The 22,300-nt window shown below is 31.9% G+C and overlaps 1 protein-coding gene across 1 annotated transcript in view; it reads left to right on the forward strand.

Moving 5' to 3' along the window:
* Window positions 1–4,815: 4,815 nt before the first annotated feature.
* The window catches only part of LOC141297921 (testican-2-like), a 47,979-nt gene continuing 30,494 nt past the window's right edge, over window positions 4,816–22,300 (forward strand). The window contains exon 1 of the mRNA XM_073828388.1: window positions 4,816–5,043. Within this exon, the coding sequence (XP_073684489.1) occupies window positions 4,867–5,043 (177 nt within the window). The 5' untranslated portion in view covers window positions 4,816–4,866. The remainder of the gene's footprint in view (window positions 5,044–22,300) is intronic.

Raw genomic sequence — 22,300 nt, forward strand, 5'->3', positions numbered from 1 at the left:
TTTGAGTTGAGTAAACTTAAAATATTAAGACAGCACCAACACTTACTTTTTAAGTTGAAACAACTTTTTTACAGGGTATGTTTCTTCTGAATTATGTCTGAATTCCCTCTGTAAAAACTTTTGACTCTAATATGTCAAAAAAATTAAACAAAAATTTTGAAACCGACTTCATCCAGTGTTTAGATCTTTCTACTAGAAATGTATGCAAATTACTGCATATTTCATTAAATAATAGCTCATTTTCATATTTAAACCTAGCATTTTAGAAAACTTGTAACACAAAAAATGTTTGCAATTATCAAAGTAATCAATCAACTGGGTAAGTTAACTTTTTTTTTTACCCTATTCACCTGCAGTGTCTCGCTTAAGGTCACACTCTCAGCTCTGGTTGTTATATTAAAGTTGAATGCGAGTTTCTCTTCATTCAGGAGCGACGCGGTGTCAATGATTTTCATCATCTCCTCCAGGTTAGCAGTGAGCCGTATCAGCTAAATGATGTTTCTCTTTCAGCTGAATAATGCTGCCAGCAGACGCTTTTATTTCATATAGAGAGGCAGTGAACTCCAACCTGATTTCACATCTTCCCACTCAATAAATGAGTGTCGAGTTAAAGCCGTGGGCTTCTTCTGCCCACCTACAACCTCCACATCTCATTCACAGCGCTTCTGCAAACCTCAGTGCATGAGTGTTTCTCATTTATTATCTTCAGACGTCTTTGATGAAAGTGCAAGCGTTTCATAGTCGCACAGAAAATCCATTCACGTCTGTTTTTATTCTCACAGAGCTGTTGATGTCTGCTGGGTTGAAATATAGTATTGTGGATTTATTGGCAATTAGTGAAAGATTAAATTAATCGCTTAACCTTGATCGGGAGCTTTTAACTCGATGCTTTTCTTATTTTCATGAAGTTGTTCTTTTAATAACATCTCGGTTGTCACGGCAATCAGGTTTATTTGAAATATATGTTCATCTGAAGTGGCTGAAATAGTATTGATTGATATATAGCCAGCTGCAGAAGTGTTCTCTATGTCTTTATTAATGTTTCTTTCAATTGCGTATAGATTTTCTGGGATCATAAATATGTTTCTAAACTTGGTATGTTTGACACCTGGAAAGATGAATTACTAAACAACCTATTTTTGGGTTGCACAGGTACATAAAAACAGGATTATTTGAAAATTGAGAAAAAAAGAGTGTGTTTGTGTGTGTAATTAATTATATTTCTCAGACTTCAGAGAAAAAAGTCAGAATTGTGTGATATAGATGTAAAAAATAAATCGGAATTCTGAGTCTACATATTTTGCAATTTTGAGTTTATATCTCGCAATTCTGAGTTAATCGTTTTGCAATTCTGATTTTATATCTCGCAGTTGAGATTATTTCTCAGAATTCTGAATTTATATCTCGTAAATGAGATTATTTCTTGCAATTCTGAATTTATATCTCACAATTTTAAATTTGTATCTCGCTATTGTTTATTTTTTGCAATTTTCAGTTTATATCGCATTTCTGAGTTTTACATCTTTGAATTTGTATCTCGCAATTCTGAGTTTATATATCTTGATTCTAAATTTATATCTCACAATTCTGAGTTTATATCTTGCAACTGAGATTATATAACTGAATTTATATTTCACATTTTGAATTTATATTTCTGAATTTGTATCTCGCTATTGTTAATTCTGAGTTTATTTCACATTTATGAATTTATATCTCGGAATTCTGAGTTTATATATCTCATAATCGAATTTATATATTTTGCAATTCTGAGTTTATATCTCGTAATCCTGAATTTATATCTCGCAATTGTAAATTTTTTTTGCAATTCTGAGTTTATATCTCGCAATTCTGAATTTATATATTTCACAATTCTGATTTTAAATTACAATTCTAAATTTAGATTTCACAATTCTGAATTTATATCTTGCAATTGTTAATTTTTTTGCAACTCTGAGTTTATCACAATTCTGAGTTTATATTTTGCAATTCTGAGTTTATATCTCGCAATTGAGATTATTTCTTGCAATTCTGAATTTATATATTTGCATTTGCATTTGCAGTTTATATATCTCACAATTCTGAGTTTATATCTTATAATTGGAATAATATCTCACAATTCTGAGTCTCACAATTGTGTAATTTCTTTGCAATTCTGAGTTTTTCACATTTTTTAATTTATATCTCGCAATTCTGAGTTTATATATATATATATATATATATATATATATATATATATATATATATATAGGGCGAGAGAGAGAAAAAATGGAAATATATCGTAATTCTTGAATTTTCTTTCCTTGCATTTCAGAGTTTATATAAATATTTTGAAATGCTTGCTTTTTTCTGTGATGGAAATGGGCTTCCTTAGAAATATGGTGTGTAATCAGACATTTGAACTACAGAATAATCTTTAAACTCCTGTAGGATTTCAGAAGTGTTTATTTCACACACATGTGCTGGATGGATGATAGTCACACACACGCACTGGCTCTTCTGCATCAAGCAGAGAAATGACAGCATAATCTGGGATTATTGAATCCTCATATGCTCATTAGACTAATCTCTAGAGTATTCCACTAAAAATAGATGAACTCAGAGCTGAAATCAAATGTTTCTGTGATGCATGAGACTGTGAATACCCTGAATTATTACAAAACAGCAAAAATACATAGTATTACCATGTTTTTTGAACATGTACTAAAGTAATACCATGATGCTCTTTAAAATACCATCTCAGACAACTTTTTTTTTTAATTCTTTTTTTAAAGTTTCTTATACTCACTAATGCTGCATTTATTGATCAAAAATACAATCAAAACAGTAATATTGTGAAATTATTATTTGCTATGTGAATATATTTTAAAATGTAATTTATTTGTGTGATGGCAAATTATATAAGAATCATTTGTGAAGGATCATGAATCACCCAAAACTGCAGTTATGATGTTAGAAATGAACAATATTTCACAATAGTGCTGTTTTACTGTATTTTTGCTTTAACAATTCTGAGTTTATATCTCGCAATTTAGATTATTTCTCGTAATTCTGAATTTGTATCTCGCAATTGTAATTTTTTTTTTGTTTTTGTTTATTTTTTGCATTTCTGAGTTTATATATATATATCACAATTCTGGGTAAATATCTCGCAATTGAGATTATTTCTCGCAATTCTCAATTTATATCGCATAATTGTGTTATTTTTTTTGCAATTCTGAGTTTATTTCACATTTTTTAATTTTTATCTCGCAATTCTGAGTTAATCTTTTTGCAATTCTGAGTTAATTTTTTTGCATTTCTGAGTTTATATATCTCACAATTCTGAGTTTATATCTCGCAATTGAAATTATTACTATATTTTTAATTTGAAAAAATGCAAGCTTTTTTTTTTTTTTTTTAAAGTCTCTTCTGCTCACCTAACCTGCATTTATTTGATCCAAAGTATGGCAAAAACAGTAACATTTTTAAATATTTTTACTATTTAAATTAACTGTTTTCTATTTGAATATATTTTAAAATATAATCTATTCCTGTGATTTTAAAGCTGAATTTTAGCATCATTACTTCAGTGTCACATGATCCTTCAGAAATCATTCTAATATTCTGATTTGCAGCTCAAAAACGCTTATGTTGAAAACAGCTAAATTTTTTTCAAGTTTCTTTGAATAGAAAGTTCAGAAGAAAAGCATTTATCTGAAATAGAAATCTTTTGTAACATTATAAGTGTCTTTATCATCACTAATGATCAATTTAAAGCATCCTTGCTAAATGAAAGTATTCTTTTTTTATCATTTCTTTCCAAAAATGAAAATTTTAACTTTTAAAACTCACTAATGCTGCATTTATTGATCAAAAATACAATCAAAACAGTAAAATTAATATTATTTGCTATGTGAATATATTTTGAAATGTAATTTATTTGTGTGATTGCAAATTATATTAGAATCATCGGTAACACTTTACAATAAGGTTCATTAGTTAAACAGGTAATGTATTAACTAACATGAACTAACCTGAGCAATACATTTGTTACTGTATTTACTAATCTTTATTAACATTAGTTAATGGAAATACAGTTGTTCATTGTTTGTTCATGTTAGTTCACACTGCATTAACAAAATTTTAATAATAGTAAATGTTGAAATTAACATTAACAAAGATTAATAAATGCTGTATAAGTGCAGTTCATTATTAGTTCATGTTAACTAATGTGGTTAACTAATGTTAACTAATGAACCTTATTGTAAAGTGTTACCGAATCATTTGTGAAGGATCATGACTCATAAGTCACCCAAAAACTGCAGTTATGATGTTATAAATGAACAATATTTCACAATATTGCAGTTTTACTGTATTTTTGATCAAATAAATTCAAGCTTTGGTAACATAATAAACTTTTTTGAATGTTTACCAAATTCCTAACCTATAGTGGTAATGAATACCTGAGGTAAATGTGTAAAAATGCTAATATTATGCTATTTATGTGCTTTATTGTTATTGAATCCAGTAGAAGACACTATGTCTAAGGTCAACAGTTAATGACAAATATGGTTTCCAGTTGAATTAATCTGATCAAAAGTGACAGTAAAGACATGTTAGCAATTTATAATATATTTCAAATAGGCTAAATGCTGTTAATTGCACTTTGAATCGCTAAAAAAAATCACAATCAATAAGAATCGATGAATTGACCTGCTTGCGGTCAGCGGCGGGTGCGCGCAGATGCTGTTGACGCAGCGCGCGGGACTCTCTCTCTCTCTCTCTCTCTCTGTCTCTCTCTCTCTCTCTCTTCAGTTGCGCGTCACCCAAGCAGAGATCAGACCGTCGCCTCGGTTCTCCGGTGTGTTTATTCGTGAGAAGCGGCTCATGATGCGAGGTTTATCTGTTCTTCAGCTGCTGCTCGTGACACTGAGCGCGTCTCTGGCGAGCGCGAGAGAAGCGCGGGAGAACGGCGGCGGGAATTTCATGGAAGACGAGCAGCAGTGGCTGTCAACGGTCCACCAGTACAGCCGCACCGTCAAACACTGGAACCGCTTCAGAGACGTGAGTTAAACCGCCTTCACACCGCTGGCGATTATTATTGGATGTGTGGGTTTAAATTACAACTAAACAAATATCCTGACTGAACTACAACATTTAAGGGTGTATTTTCAAAGTCAGTTTTCTGTGTGGACAAATATTTTATAGTCTTGAAGATGGTATTGAACGTATCGACCGTAAACTGACAGGAATAAATATTCCGTTCGTTGACCCTTAAACCGGGGCATGTTGTCACAATAGAAACCCCTTTGGCAATGATTTAATTATGTATTTTAGCCTGCCAGAAAATATCAAACTGATATAAAACAATTCTAAAAATTAAATCAGTTTATCATATTGAATTTTTAATGATAATTTTTGAAGGACAAAAATAGAGAACCTGATGTAGTTATTGATAAAAACATTGTGACAACTAGCCCCGGTCTTTGCTATTCTGCTGTAATGTTCATTTCAGAATGATTTTGATGAAAAGTGATTTTTTTTATCTATCTATCTATCTATCTATCTATCTATCTATCTATCTATCTATCTATCTATCTATCTATCTATCTATCTATCTATCTATAAATAACAGTATTTTCTCCGTTATGTTGCTTTGATGTTCTTATTAACTTTGGTCTGTGATTAGAGATGCTGATATATTGATTGGAAATATTGACCCACATATTTTTGCTTAATTAAATCAATTAAATTGTATTCAATTTAAATATTTTAAAGTAAAATGCATGTACTGATACCTGTCGATAATTAGTATTAATAGCCTATTTTATATATTTAGTGGACTTTAGTGGAATTTTTAGATTAGCCTACTCTTGGTAATTTGGATATACCTTTAAATTTATAGCAAGAATTCCTTTTTATTAGAACAATTTTTTTTTTTTTTTAAATGTACATCGTAGATTTTTAATATGAGCTATTTATTTACCATAACATGAAAATAATTATCTAGTATTCATTAGCGACCATAATTTAAATGTCAGTGAATCTTAAACTTTTATTCATATTTACACCAGTCAAAAGTTTTTTATTTTTATTATTATTATTTTTTTTTAAATAAGTCTCTTCTGCTCACCGAACCTACATTTATTTGATTCAAAGTACGGCAAAAACGTTAACATTTTGAAATATTTTTACTATTTAAATTAACTGTTTTCTATTTGAATATATTTTGAAATATAATTTATTCCTGTGATTTCAAAGCTGAATTTTTAGCATCATTACTGCAGTCACATGATCCTTCAGAAATCATTCTAATATTCTGATTTGGCGCTCAAAAACATTTATTGTTATTATTATTATGTTGAAAACAGCTGGGTAGAATTTTGTCAGGTTTCTTTGAATAGAAAGTTCTGAAGAAAAGCATTTATCTGAAATAAAGATCTTTTGTAACATTATAAATGTCTTTATCATCACTTTTGATCAATTTAAAGCATCCTTGCTAAATGTATAGTTTTTTTATCATTATGTATATATTTAAATATAGAATGCAGTTATTTTAAATAGTAAAAATATTTCACAATATTGCGGCTTTTGCTGTATTTTGGGTCAAATAAATGCAGGCTTGGTGAGAAAAGGAAAGAGAATTCTTTAAAAAACATAACAAATCTTACAGTTCAAACACTTTTGACTGGTAGTGTACATACTGAGTTTTGATCAGGATTGTTATCATTAGCTAAAACTAAAACCACAAAGTTTTTGTTACTTAAAATAAACATTAATGTGAAATAATAAAAAAAAACAATTAGGCAACATTTTTCATTTTCGTTCCAGCACCCGCCACTGATCTAAAACTAAATAAATTAAACGGATAAGAAAAATGAATAAATACTACATAGAAAAAAATCTAACAATTGTATGACAATAACGAAGATCACCTCAACATCAGTCAGAGTGATAAACTTAATTCAGATACAGATAACTTTGTTTTTGCAAGAGTATGTATGTTAATAAGCATGCTGAATTTATGAGCTTTGTAAGTTGTTACTTTGAAAATGATTTTTACGCCAAAGAGGCGAGAAAACATTCCCTGCTCTTTTCCACACATAATCTGAGCTCATCTTCATCGTGCTGTTAGTAAGAGAGAGAGAAAGTGAGAAACGGAGGAAACGAGTGAGAGCTGGTGAGAAATGACAGCTGAAGTCTCGTCTGCTCCCAGAGGTCCTGCTGTCTGGATGAGTTAGCGCTACAGAGACAGACATTGTGTGTTTTTGTGTTTATTTATTTGTGAGAGACACCTTGGGAACCGTCCGTCAGTGCAGGACTGACTCAGGTGACGGGTTTTCTGTGTGTGTGTGTGTGTGTGTGTTTAGAGGAAGAGTTTTGGTTTGGACTGCTTGGTTGGTCTCAGGTAACCTCATCAGATTAACATTGATTGGTAAGTCTAAGGGCTGGATTATAGTTTTGCAATTGATACACTACAGGTGTTGTTGTTTTGTCAACTCATAAAATCAACTCATTTCTCAAGCATTCTTCAGAACAAACAAGCTTGATTCTTTAGTTCAGCTGCTGAAGACAATTTATTTGAATCAAACCATAGAGACTAAAGACAACATAAAACGAAACTGAAAATGTGCTCACCCTCAGGCCAAGATGTAGATGAGTTTGCTTCTTCATCAGATTTGTAGGAATGTGTCATTCCATCACTTGCTCACCAATGGATCCTCTGCAGTGAATGGGTGCCGTCAGAATGAAAGTCCAAACAGCTGATAAAAACATCACAATAATCCACACCACTCCAGTCCATCAGTTAACATCTTGAGAAGATAAAAGCTGAAACAAATTCTTCATTTAGACATTTTAAACTAAAATACGACTCCATAATCCATAATAACGCTTCCTCCAGTGAAAAAAGTGGTCTGGTCTGAATCAGGAGAGAAATCTGCACAGATCAAGTGCTGTTTACAAGCCAAAACAGCTCTATACAAATACATGTAAGTGGCTGGATTTTGATGTGAAAGATGTACTTTTTTACTGGAGGAAGTGTTATTATGGATTAAAAATGGATTTTTGGATTTAATTTTTTTTTTCTCAGCTTTTGTCTTCTCAGGATGTTAACTGATTACTTGTGATGTTTTTATCAGCAGTTTGGACTCTCATTCTGACGGCACCCATTCACACCCATTGGTGAGCAAGTGATGGAATGACACATTTCTCTAAATCTGATGAAGAAACAAACTCATCTACCTCTTGGATGGCCTGAGGTTGAGTAAATTTTCCGCACATTTTAATTTTTGGGTCAACTTTTCTTTTAATACATGGTTATGATCTCAAGATGAAAGATTTATCAAGCAGATGAACTCACTTGTGCTCAAAAACAAAAACAACGTTAAAGTGACAAAGATACAAGACGGCTAATTTATTATGCTTCCTAACAGAGCTCTACGAGCACAATCAAAATATCAGGAGCCACCTTCTAATCAATAATTTAAAAAATCTAATATTAAATTAGTTTTCCCATTATACGAGGTGATATTTGACTCCTTAAAGTGCTATAAAGGCGAATTTTGTTTTTACCTTTGAAATGGCATTTTTCTAACTTTAATAAAATTATGTCACGTTTTATGCAATGTTTACAAAATTATACTTTTATAAGCTTTTAAAAATTTCTGAAAGATGCTTTAGAAATTAAACTAAAAGTTCTAGTAGGTGGCTGCAAGTCGCTGATTTAATTACTGAATCATTCATTCATTTGATTCGTTCGAACAACTAATTCGTTTAGGTATAAATCAAGTGATTGAATGCGAAATTGAATCATTGACTCACTAGTTTAGTTAATTCTAATCCTTCTTAAACAAAACACCACTGTGTTTGAATGGAGATGCGTAGCGGCTCAGTTGTGACTTGTTTCAAACTATTTTTGATGACGAAATAGAGCAAAATCAGGCAATTGTGTTACAGTCAGTAGGGTTGGGTATCGAGAACCGGTTCCAAATTTCCAATAACCGGGTATTTCAAAAGACACATGTATTTCATAAACACAGAGTTTTTTGTCTCGAGTGAACATGAACAGATGAGAAAGAAAACACATGTGTAACAGTATTTTTAGATCTGTATTCGGTGTTAAAGAGACTGCCGTCTAATAAACGTGCTGCCTGTCATTAATGTTAATCAAAGAACAAAAGAAAATCATTAACTGACTGAATATCTTTTATAAGGTTAAAGGAGTAGTCCACTTTCAGAACAACGGCATTTTGAAGATTCAAACATCGGGGTACCATTTAAGTCCATTATATGGAGAAATTTCCAGAAATGTTTATCTCAAAAAACATAATTTCTTGACGACTGAAGAAAAAAAGACAAACATCTTAGATGACAAGGGGGTGAGTAAATTATCTGTAAATTGTTGTTCTGAAAGTAATGAGGATTAATCAATATTTTATTCATGAAAAGAAAACTATGCAGTGTTTTTAAACTTTCGATTTCAATTTCTGTACCTGACATTTGTACAGTTTTATATATTTATGCTATTGCTAATTGATTTGTTTGTTCCTTTTTTATTACTTGTCTTTTACCAATTTAACGTTTGAAATGTATATTAGTCTAGTTGTTTTTTTCTGTGGTATTTATTTTTTTGGTAAAACCATAGGCAAAAGACAAAATAAATATGTTTGACCTCCTAAATGTTTGACTCAAAACTTTTTAATAGATTTTTTTATCCTATCGGAACCGAAATCGGAATTGATAAAATTCAAACGAGACCCAACCCTAATAGTCAGACAATGTAAGTCACTTAATATTTACTTTTTGATTATTTAACTGTTGTATTAAATCAATATCTCATTTACAAACCATAATGTCACTCATTGCACAATCTCGTATTTACACTCTCTCTACACTTTGTTTATGAAAGGATTCATCAGATATGTCTGTGATACATTACTCAACGTTGCAAAGACACATAGAAGCTCCCCTCAGCGCAAACACAAATATCGAGTCAGTCACACTTGGTGCTCCTAAATATTTATTCATAGTCGCACGGGGAGCATTTACGACTGAATTTGTCGCACTGTAGAGCCCTGGTTAAAATACTGTCCCTCACTCTAGAGGCTGAATAAACACACATTGTGTGATTAAATGAATCTCACGTCTTTCTGTTTAGTCGTTCATAACAACTCTCACGCTGGTCAGAGGTGAAAACTAGAGTGTTACAATGTAAATGATCTGATGCATTGTGATACAGTCATCGCACACTTGCCATATGCCAGTCTAGAGACGTGTGTGTGATTAATGCTTCTGTGTGACATGTTTATTCACACTCCTAAGACTGTAAACACAGTCTATAAGCCTCAGGCTGCAATTCTCTACAGTAATCACATACTTCACTCTAATGCTGCTCATCTCATTTGTTACTATACTTTATTTTTGTTTTATGTTGCGTTGTTTTATGCTGTTTTGTTATATTTTATGTTGCTTAATGTTATGCCATTTTGTTACATTGTTTTGTTACATTGTTGTTTTGATGTATTTCATGTGTTCTGTTGTATTACTTTGTTTAGCGTTATTAATAATATACACTACCAGTCAAAAGTTTTTTAATGTTTTTAAAGTCTATTCTGCTCACCAGGCCTGTATTTATTTGATCCAAAGTATGGCAAAAAACAGTAAAATTCTAAAATATTTTTACTATTCAAAATAACTGTTTTCTATTTGAAAATGTTTCAAAATGTAATTTTTTTCTGTGATAAAAGCTACATTTTCAGCATCATTACTCCAGTCTTTAGTGATTTGCTGTTTAAGAAACATTTTTAAAGAAAGATCCAAAGAATTATTTATCTGAAATAAGAACTTTTGTAATATTATACACTTTACCATTCCAAAGCTTGGAGTCAGTATAATATTTGGGAAAGAAATTATAGAAATGAATACTTTTATTTAGTAAGGATGCTTTAAATTAATCAAAAGTGATGATAAAGATGTTTATAATGTAAGATTTCTATTTCAGATAAATGCTGTTCTTCTGAACTTTCTATTTATCAAAAAACCTGAATAATTCTACTCAGCTGTTTTCAACGTATTAATAATAATGTTTTTGAGCAGCAAATCAGAATATTAGAATGATTTATGAAGGATCATGTGACACTGAAGACAGGAGTAATGATACTAAAAATCACAGGAATAAATTGCGTTTTAAAATACACTACAGGTCAAAAGTTTGGACACACTTAACTTATTTTTTTTTAGTCAAATATAAATTATTTTGAAAAACAAAACAATATATTTTTTTATTTTATTTTATTTTATTTTTTAAATACAAATTGTGCCAAAGAATGATTCTCAGTTTTTTTTTTTCGATTACTTAACTTAAACTTACTTAACTTAAAAAAAAAACAATTTGTATTTGAAAATAGGCTAAACTAAACTAAATTAAAAATACTCAAAAAAAATATATATTGTATTGTGTTTTTTAATAATTAATATTTGACTAAAAAAAAAATATTAAGTCAAGTGTGTCCAAACTTTTGACTGGTAGTGTACATTCAAATATGTTAAATACATTATTTTAATTAGTAAAATATTTTTACAATTTTACTGTTTTTGCTGTACTTTGTTTGGACCAAATAAATGCAGGCTTAGTGCCTTTAAACCATGCAATAACCATTTTGTGCTTGCTGCATGCAAATTTTGGACACTGTCTACTATACTATACTATAGTGTACTAGAAATGCAACAGTATTTTGAAATCTGTCTGCTTAAGGTGATTCACTGAGAGAAAAAGTAAACTAAGCAGCTGACTGATACTCGCGTCACGTTATCGCCTATTTTTGCATAATGCGATGCAAATCTCAAACTTCAAAACTGATTCCAGCACAGTTAGCTGAGACTATTGAAGGGAAGTGTCACTCAAACGTTGCAGCACAGACAGAGCAATATCTGCGCATCACTGATTGATTAATAGCTCTGCAGCGCAGCATCATTGTTATTAATAACAGCACTATTCCTGAGACAACCGTTAGGAAAGCAGCGTCTCATCACGATCAATTATGGCAAGAAGAATCGTGTTATCTCGCAGTTATGTTTCAGACAGATTTCTTGACTGATAATGCAGTCTTGCACAGATGGTTGTTTCACAGAAAAATATGGGGAATATGCTTAGAATGATTTGCTGCAACTGCTGTGAATAAATTAGATGGAGGGTATTTTGTGCCATGCAACTGCTTACTTCTTGGTGTAAGTACTAGAGGAGATAATATAAATGGATTTAGACGATTTTGTCTGTAAATGGGCTTTTAAATGATAATATGTGACCCTGGAGCACGGATATATTTGTAGCAATTGCCAAAAATACATTGTATGGGTCAAAATGATCGATTTTTTTTCATGTCAAAAATCATTGTTCATCAATCAGTGTTCCAAGAAAATATTTTGTACATTTTCTACCATAAATATATCAAAACTTAATTTTTAATTAGTAATATGCATTGCTAAGAACTTTATTTGGACAACTTTAAAGGTGATTTTCTCAATATTTAGATTTAGGTTGTATATTTCTATAATGAAACAGAATATTTAGGGAAAAAATACATTTTGAGAATTATTTTATTTAGAAGCAATAGATTGGATGAAGATAACCAGGGTTGTGCATAATTTTCTATTAATTTAAAATGACTTTAAAAGTCATTTTCACAAATTAAAGCCTAAAAATGTTTTTGCAAAAAATAAATATATTACTTTGTATTCTTGTCTTGTTTTCTAATACAAATATCTAAACATCCCTAAATCAAGAGACATTTACTAGAGAAGCCAGACAGTGTGGAATTAAAAACATGTTTTCTCTTTGAATTAATTAGATTTTTCTGAGCCAACTGGCAAATATTTGTTGTTGTTTTAATCACAAACTCACTCCGTTTTGATTAATTTCTCATTAAACAAGACTTATTTGATGTCATTTTGCTTCCGAAGTAAATGTATCTGAAGTAAGAATCATTATCGCAGACATTTAGTACTAGAAAACAAGACAAACATACCGAAATACTCTAATGGTATTTTCATATTTTAGTGTTTTTGTGTTTGTAAAATGAAGTAAAAAGTAATGAGCATCTATTGAAAGTTGTATTTTCAAACTTTGAAGCTCATATGATAAAAAATTTGGAGTTTCCCGTAGTTATCTTTTGGTTTTACAAACGTTATTAGGCAATATTAGGGTAAAAGCATTAACTCAGTTATCACCTTACTTACCCAGTTGATTGATTACATTGATAATTGCAAACATTTTTCTATTGTATTTCTAGTACAAAAATCTAAACACTGGATGAAGTCAGTTTCAAAATTCACAAGTTTCAATTTTGGGTATCTCATATTGTCACTCCATAATTTAGAAGAAAAAAAAACGTAGAACAGACGTTTTTAGGGGGAAATGTTGTATAAAATCAAGCAAATTATATATAAACAAATCGCTCTGTAAAAACCTTCAGAATATAGACAGGAATAAAAATGTAAAGTTTAGTGTGTGTAAGTGCTATTGAAGTGGAGATTTATGGCTCAGTGTAGGAGAAAAAATGCATTTCATTTAAAACGGCCTTTAAAATTTTTTATTGTAATTGAAATCTATTGACACAAATAGATAAAGTGCTATAAAATAAACACTTAACAGTGTCTTTTGGGTGTTTTCTGTTCATTAGTCTGAAATGAAACACCAAAAAAAGCCTAAAATCTCAAACTTGACAGGTGCATGAAAAACAGTGTTTTTGCCTGCATCGTCTTCTCTTAAAAAGTCTTACATTTTCCTTCATCAACCTGCAGAAACCCTGGATGAATCGTTTGGATTAGTATTGCTCATTTGTAAGTCTCTTTGTATGAAAGCATCTGCTAAACCTATAAATATAAATGTAAATGTAACAAATTACAAAATTGCAGTTCGAATTGTAATGTAAGCAGGTCGTGTTTGATTGAAAATCAAAGACATTCATGTAGCAAGTCATTTTTCATTTTTAACTAAAAAAGTTTGAATGTTGACTTGGCAAAGGTTTGTTTGAGTTTTTGAAGGTTTATAGATCTGGAAATGCCGTCTGTGTGTTGTGAACAATTCAGATTCCAATTTGTGAACTGAAAGAGCCAATTTCATGATTTTGTATATGAAAGAAAAAGAAGATCAATGAAAGCAGAAAATCATGCTTGAATGGCACTGATAGAGACACACAAGCCCATGTCTCTTGTTTTTGCGCTGACGTGTCTCTGCGTCAGACCTCACAGTAGGTGTTGAAGTCTGTGCTCTTGGGTTTTGTGTGTGTTAATGAGAAACTCGGCTGCTAAAGTGAGTAATTACTTAAAGCCTGATAGTCTTTTTGTATCTGCTGAATCAGTCACGATGAGATGACTTCATTTTGGGATCACGGTCTTCTTCGTGTTCTCATAATCAGCTGGCGTGTCCTAATCGTGTTATAATGTGGCATCTGTTAAAAACTGATATCACTGCTCAAAAGAGCAGCAAATGTTGTATTTGTTCTCAGATCTGATTTTAGAGGATGTGTTGGTTAGTTCTCTAAGATTTAACCCTGGTTATATGGTCTGAAAGGTAGACTAAACCAGCCTCACCCATGATGAAATATCAATAAATCAGAATCTAGGCTTATAAAAACTGATATCACTGCTCAAAAGAACAGCATATGTTGTGTTTGTTCTCAGATCTGATTTTAGAGGATGTGTTGGTTAGTTCTCTTAGAGTTAACCCTGGTTATATGGTCCAAAAGGTAGACTAAACAGCCTCACCCATGATGAATTGTCAATAAATCATAATCTAGTAGGCTTATAAAAACTGATATCACTGCTCAAAAGAACAGCATATGTTGTGTTTGTTCTCAGATCTGATTTTAGAGGACGTGTTGGTTAGTTCTCTTAGAGTTAACCCTGGTTATATGGTCCAAAAGGTAGACTAAACAGCCTCACCCATGATGAAATGTCAATAAATCAGAATCTAGGCTTATAAAAACTGATATCACTGCTCAAAAGAACAGCATATGTTGTGTTTGTTCTCAGATCTGATTTTAGAGGACGTGTTGGTTAGTTCTCTTAGAGTTAACCCTGGTTATATGGTCCAAAAGGTAGACTAAACAGCCTCACCCATGATGAAATGTCAATAAATCAGAATCTAGGCTTATAAAAACTGATATCACTGCTCAAAAGAACAGCATATGTTGTGTTTGTTCTCAGATCTGATTTTAGAGGATGTGTTGGTTAGTTCTCTAAGATTTAACCCTGGTTATATGGTCTGAAAGGTAGACTAAACCAGCCTCACCCATGATGAAATGTCAATAAATCAGAATCTAGGCTTATAGAAACTGATATTACTGCTCAAAAGAACAGCATATGTTGTGTTTGTTCTCAGATCTGATTTTAGAGGATGTGTTGGTTAGTTCTTTAAGGTTTAACCCTGGCTATTTGGTCCGAAAGGTAGATTACACAGCCTCACCCATGATGAAATGTCAATGATTCAGAATCTAGGCTTTAAAATGACCCTGAGTTACTTTTTACCCATATATGGTAAGCATTTCAGGAAGTGGGTGTGGCTTCAGCATTGCCATAAATTATGCTAATGTCTTGTGCATGTAAAACTATGTGTAATAGCCCTCTGTAAAGCTTTACTGGTAACTGGGGATTTATTTTACATTCAGGGCACATTATACACAAAAGAACAGAAATCTTGTAGCTGTCAGACACAGTGGATCGTCTTGTCTTATCTTTTAGTTGTTATGGCAACCGTAGGGATGTCACAAGTGTTGCTAGTGTTTTAATGGCATTGCTTTATAATAAGGTCCTAATGCATGCATTAATTGGCAGTACATTTGTTACAATGTTCATTAATGTTAGTTGATTACTAATGTAAGTGAACAAAAATAGGTAAAAAAAATATGCAATTTGGTGCAGATGCTGATTTATATGGACAAAAAGTAATGAAAATCTGACGTTTCTAATGTAAATAAATAAATCTTTAAAACAATACAGCAGATACTGACATAAAATGATCAGTCTTCACTCTGTATCTAATATTTAATAGTGGAAGTGGAAGTACTCTAGTGCTGTTTTTAATGAAAGTGCAGAGAAAAGCAACAAAACAGTTTTTGTTTACTTGCTATAAGATCATAACATGCGCATGCAAAACCCCATAACGTGAAGTAATTGTGATTTATGTGCAGAGTTAGTGTTGTTCTCTGTGCTCTTTTATTTACCGTTAAATTTTTTCCTGACAAACCGGCCGTGTTCTCATTAGAGCTACGGCATCCCTGTTTGTTCGGGAAGTTAATGTGGATGTAAATGCATAAACTCTTGCTTCATGGCTGCCATGATTGTGCTTAATTCTTAATGATGCATCTGCTCTCAGCACCTGGCCTTTAAAGTTTCATCATCAGGAGCCATTTCCCCGTCTGCAGCAGTTTTTAGAGACGTATAGTGTATAAAACCGGCGCGCATACTGAAGGGACATTGAGGAGTTGAGCCGCAAGCTGTGTTTGTCCTTCTGCATATGCTTGCAGTCAGACAGCAGGGGATTGTGGGTAATTGCTCTCGCTCAGGGTGATGTGGCCGATGCGTCTGCCCTCCACTGCCCACGTTTTCCTGCACTGACGCAGGTAAACGGACGTTTCCAAAAGATAGTATAGGTGATGCACATTGAAGCAAGATTTTGCATTTTAATGCACATTTTACGCCTGCTATTTATGACCCTGGACCACAAAACCAGTCTTGAGTAGATTATCAATTTTTCTTTTATGCCAAAAATGATTTGTATATTAAGTAAAGATTCAGAAAATGCAATTCAGAAAATGTACAAATGTAGTTGTCATTACGCTTCAGGATTGGTGTTATTTAGCAGGAGGCTTGTTCATCTCACTGTGCCTGTTGATTTTTATTATGTTCGTGCCTAGAGACGGGTTATTGTTAGCTGAAATGCGCCATTTAGTAAGCAATGGATAGTAAACGCACACACACACTTGCACACTATGATCCACATTAGTTTGTCAACACACATTAGCATAATGTCACACACACTTTCAGATTCATGCAAATGCTTTTGAACAGCCAGATTTGTGTGTGTGTGTTTGTGTGTGTCAGCTTGTTAATATTTCTGAGACAGACGGTAATAGTTATACAGATATCTGGCCTATTGGCTCTGTTACAGAACCTGAAATTTAAAGCAAATGCAAATACATACTGGATATACTGTAAAATATTAATTATTTGACCACAGTAAGAGGGATCATACAAAATGCATGTTATTTTTTATTTAGTACTGATCTGAAAAAGATATTTCACATTAGACGTTTACACATAGTCCACAAAAGAAAATAATAGTTGAAATGATAAAAATTACCCTGTTCAAAAGTTTACATCCCCTTGATTCTTAATACTGTGTTATTACCTGAATGATCCACAGCTGTGTTTTTTGTTTAGTGATAGTTGTTTATGAGTCCCTTGTTTGTCCTGAACCGTTAAACTGCCTGCTGTTCTTCAGAAAAATCCGTCAGCTCCCACAAATTCTTTGGTTTTTCAGCATTTTTGTGTATTTGACCCCTTTCCAACAATGACTGTATGATTTTGAGATCCATCTTTTCACACTGAGGACAACTGAGGGACTCATATGCAACTATTACAGAAGGTTCAAACACTCACTGATGCTCCAGAAGGAAAAACATGCATTAAGAGCCGGGGGTGAAAACTTTTGTAAATATGAGTAAACAGAGTAAATATGTGTACATTTTTCCTATTTTTGCCTAAATATATATATATTTCATTTAATACTGCCCTTCGAAAGCTACAGAGGATAAGTTAAATTTACCCTGATCTTCAAATTTCTGAAAGCATTGTGTTTCTTCCTAAAGCATCAGTGAGCGTTTGAACCTTCTGTAATAGTCCCTCAGTTGTCCTCAGTGTGAAAAGATGGATCTCAAAATCATACAGTCATTGTTGGAAAGGGGTCAAATACACAAAAATGCTGGAAAACTAAAAGAATTTGTGGGAGCTGAAGGATTTTTCTGAAGGACAGCAGGCAGTTTAACTGTTCAGGACAAACAAGGGACTCATGAACAGCTATCACTAAACAAAAAAAAAAACACAGCTGTGGATCATTCAGGTAACAAAGTATTAAGAATCAAGGGGATATAGACTTTTGAACTGTCATTTTAAAAAAAAATTAACTATTATTTTCTCTTGTGGACTAAATGTCTTTTATGTGAAATATCTTCCTCAGGTCAGTACTAAATAAAAAATAACATGCATTTTGTATGATCCCCTTTTACTAAATGTTAAAATAATTAAAATTTAGCAGATTCTGCAAGGTGTATGTAAACTTTTGACTTCAACTGTATATGAATGAGAGTCCAAACAGCTGATAAAAACCACACCACTCCAGTCTATCTATCAGTCAACATCTTGAGAAGACAAAAGCTGAAACAAATCTATCATTAAGATGTTTATAACTAAAATACAATCCGTAATCAATAACAATGCTTCCTACAGTGAAAAAGTGGTCTGGTCTAAAACAGGAGAGAAATCTGCACAGATCAAGCACTGTTTACAAGCCAAAACTTTTGATGCGAAGAACAATGTATTATGGACTTATATTTTAGCCTGAAGTTGTTTTTTCAGTCACTTCTCAAGACGTTAACTGGACTGGAGTAGTGTGGATTATTGAGATGTTTTTATCAGCTGTTTGGACTCTCATTCTGATGGCACCCATTCACATCCATTGGTGAGCAAGTGATGGAATGACACATTTCTGAAAATCTGATGAAGAGACAAACTCGTCCTAATTTTGCATTTGCACATTTTCAGCAAGTTGGTTGCAGATCTCAGTATTCTAGCCTTCAAAACAGTGTTGTTATTCAGGTAGAAGGATATAAACATGTCAGTAGTTTAACTCACTTTAACAGACTTGTAGCAAGACTTTCAGTTCCCAGAGTAAAGGAGTTTTTCGGTTTGTCAGATCTGATGGGATGTCAACATGCAGTGGATTATTTCACTGGACCGAGCCACTGTTCTTTTGACAGCCAAAGCCTTTCTTGTGGGTTTTTGTGAGCGCTGTATAACCGCGGTCTCATGCGGTGAAGCATTTTGTGTAGCGTTCAGATCTGAAAGTCTTCATTGGAAACCCTCTCCGGTGTCAGATCGACTTTCAGATAGCTGGGAATAATTTAAGGCGGAGATATGATCTCAGACTGAAGTCTTGCGACACAGACGGATCTCCAGGTACTGCGTCTTTTGAAGAATCGTAAATCACATCTGACGGCAGCGTGCGGCTTCGGAATATCAAACTTAATAATGGAGCGCTTCCTCCTTTCTGCTTTTAAATTCAGGTCTTGTCTGACACAGCAGGTGCAGGAAGTCTTTGTGTTTCGTGTGTTAGAGGTAAAGACACGTTACCCTCAGGATGAAGCCGCTTCAGTGCCTTAGAGATAAAAATGTTTTGGAAGTCTTTGTTCTGATTTTTAATGACGAACCTCCTGGAAGCAGATTCAGTTTGATGGTTGTTCTACAGTTATTAAAGGGAAAGTGTTGCTGTTGCTTCCTATGAAATTACAGTACAAACAGGGCATTATGTAATGACATTATTAGGTAAATCCAGGGCTGGATGCAGTTTTTGAACAGTAAGTTTTTTTTTTAAGAAGTCACCAAGCCTGCATTTATTTGATCCAAAATATAGCAGTAATATTGTGAAATATTTTTACTATTTAAAATAGCTGCTTTCTATTTGAATATATTGTAAAATGTAATTTATTCCTGTGACCAAAGCAGATGAGAATTTTTTTCTTTGATGAATAAAAAGTTCAGAAGAACAGCATTTATCTGAAATATTAGTCTTTTTATTATTATTTTTAATATTTAAAACATTCTTTCAAAAATTGATAAATAGAAATCTTGGAGTCAGTATAATGTTTTTTGGAAAAAAATTGTAGAAATTAATACTTTTATTTAGCAAGGATGCTTTAAATTGATCAAAAGTGATGATAGAGGCACTTATAATGTTACAAAAGATTTCTATTTTAGATAAATGCGGTTCTTCTGAACTTTCTATTCATCAAAGAAACCTAAAAAAGTCCACTCAGCTGTTTTCAACATAATAATAATAATATTAAATCAATGTTTTTTGAGCAACAAGTCAGAATATTAGAATGATTTCTAATGGATCATGTGACACTGAAGACTTAAGTAATGATGCTAAAAATTCAGCTTTGAAATCACAGGAATAAATTACATTTTAAAATAATTTTAAATAGTAAAAATATTTAAAAATGTTACTGTTTTGCTGTACTTTGGATCAAATAAATGCAGGCTTGGTGATCAGAAGATTAAGAAAAAACATTAAAAATCTTACTGTCCAAAAACTTTTGACTGGAAGTGTATATACAGTATCATATTTTATTCTATTTATTTATTTATTTTTTGTCAGTTCCATTGCTATAGTTATATTCCCTAATTTTATATCATCAAACAGGTTATTTTAATGTCATTGAGATACTATTATTATTAATATAAAATATTTTTTTTACATTTTGAATCAGTTATTTTTTTAAATTTATTTTATATTTTCATTTTAAGTTTTTAAGTTTCAGTAATTTTGTCATGCATTTTTGTGAGTTTTCTTTGTTTAATTTTTATTTCAATTTTAATTTAAGTACATCAAGTTAAACTAAATTGAAATGAGAAATTTTGCTTTGGCAAATAGCTTAAATAATAATTATTTTTAATATTTTATCTGACTTTTTTATGTAAAAAAAAAAAAATTAATGGGCTTAATTGTCTTGGAATGGTGTACATTCAGAAAGTTCTACTACCTGTTCTAATAATAGACTTTAGTTTCTTTAAGCAAAATTTTTCGTTTGTATTTTTGTGGTGAAACATGACAATTAAAAATGATTCATTGAATTTACAATTTTTTTAAGGTAAGTGGTTACAATCAATTTATTTATTTATTTTTTACTTAAATGCTGCTAAATAATGACTGTTCATTTTTGATTGTACAATTCTTTAAATTATTGTGAATTTTATTTTATTTTATTTTATTTGCTGAATTACAGTTGCAATTCCAAAATAAATTTTAAATGTAATACAAATACATACATCTATTATTTTTTTATTATTATTTTTTTTTTGTAAATTGACATCAGATACAACAGACAGGTTAAAATGCTTATCTATTCCATATCTGCTATAATAATAATAATACGTAGAATATAAATATATAACATAATATGCATATTTATAAAAAAATTATATTTATAAAATATAATTTTTTACAATGAACAGATTTATTAAAGCAGTTAAAATAAAAGCATTTTGAAAATATGATTATTTAAATAAAATCAATGACTTAAAATTTATTAATTGTTTTTTTATGATAAATATGTGACCCTGGACCACAAAACCAGTCATAAGGTTAGATTTTACAAAACTTAGATGTATATATCATATGAAAGCTCAATAAATAAGCTTTCTATTGATATATGGTTTGTTAGGATAGGACAATATTTGGCCGAGATACATCTATTTGAAAATCTGGAATCTGAGGGTGCAAAAAAATCAAAATACTGAGAAAATCACCTTTAAAGTTGTCCAAATTAAGTTCTTAACAATGCATATTACTAATCAAAAATTACATTTTGATATATTTATAGTAGGAATTTTACAAAAAATCTTTTAGCTTTACATTTACTTAAATGCAGCTAAAATAAATTGATTGCAACCACTTACCTTAAAATTTTTTTGATTGTGATTGTTTAATTCTTTCCGTTCTGGCAGATCTCTGCATTTTAATCCTATTTTGTGTTAATTGTCAAGTTGTGATTCATGTTTTCGAAGCTTAAAACCTTGACTAACATACAGTAAGTGAACAACAGGGAAAAAAAACATCCTCTGAAAGCAGTGAAGTGTCATATCTGCTCTTCCTAACCGATTATTCCTACAGAAATCAGACTGTATATGAATGTTAATGATGGTCTGAAGTGCATCAGGAGGATCTGTAGTCGGTTTTTCTCGAGTGTCTTTTTCCTGTGAAGCTGGAAGCGAATCTAAACGTACCGCTGGCAGCATCAGACTGTGATGTCCATTTATTCTGGCCTCACGATAAAAGCCACGGGCCGGAGGTTGTTCGGATTTTATCCGTGAGGAGTCAGACACGCGCTCGACTGAAGAAAATGTCCAGTTTCATGGCTCTCGTATGGCCGGACTGATATGAAACCGTGCTCTGTGAAGAGCCTTAATGCATTTCTGACAGGATGCAGCAGCAGGTCTTTTATTTCTCAGCCTGTATCTGTCAGTAAATGGCAGCGCTGCG

This window comes from Garra rufa, chromosome 22 (genome assembly GCF_049309525.1).
Source record: "Garra rufa chromosome 22, GarRuf1.0, whole genome shotgun sequence".
Lineage (NCBI taxonomy): Eukaryota > Metazoa > Chordata > Actinopteri > Cypriniformes > Cyprinidae > Garra > Garra rufa.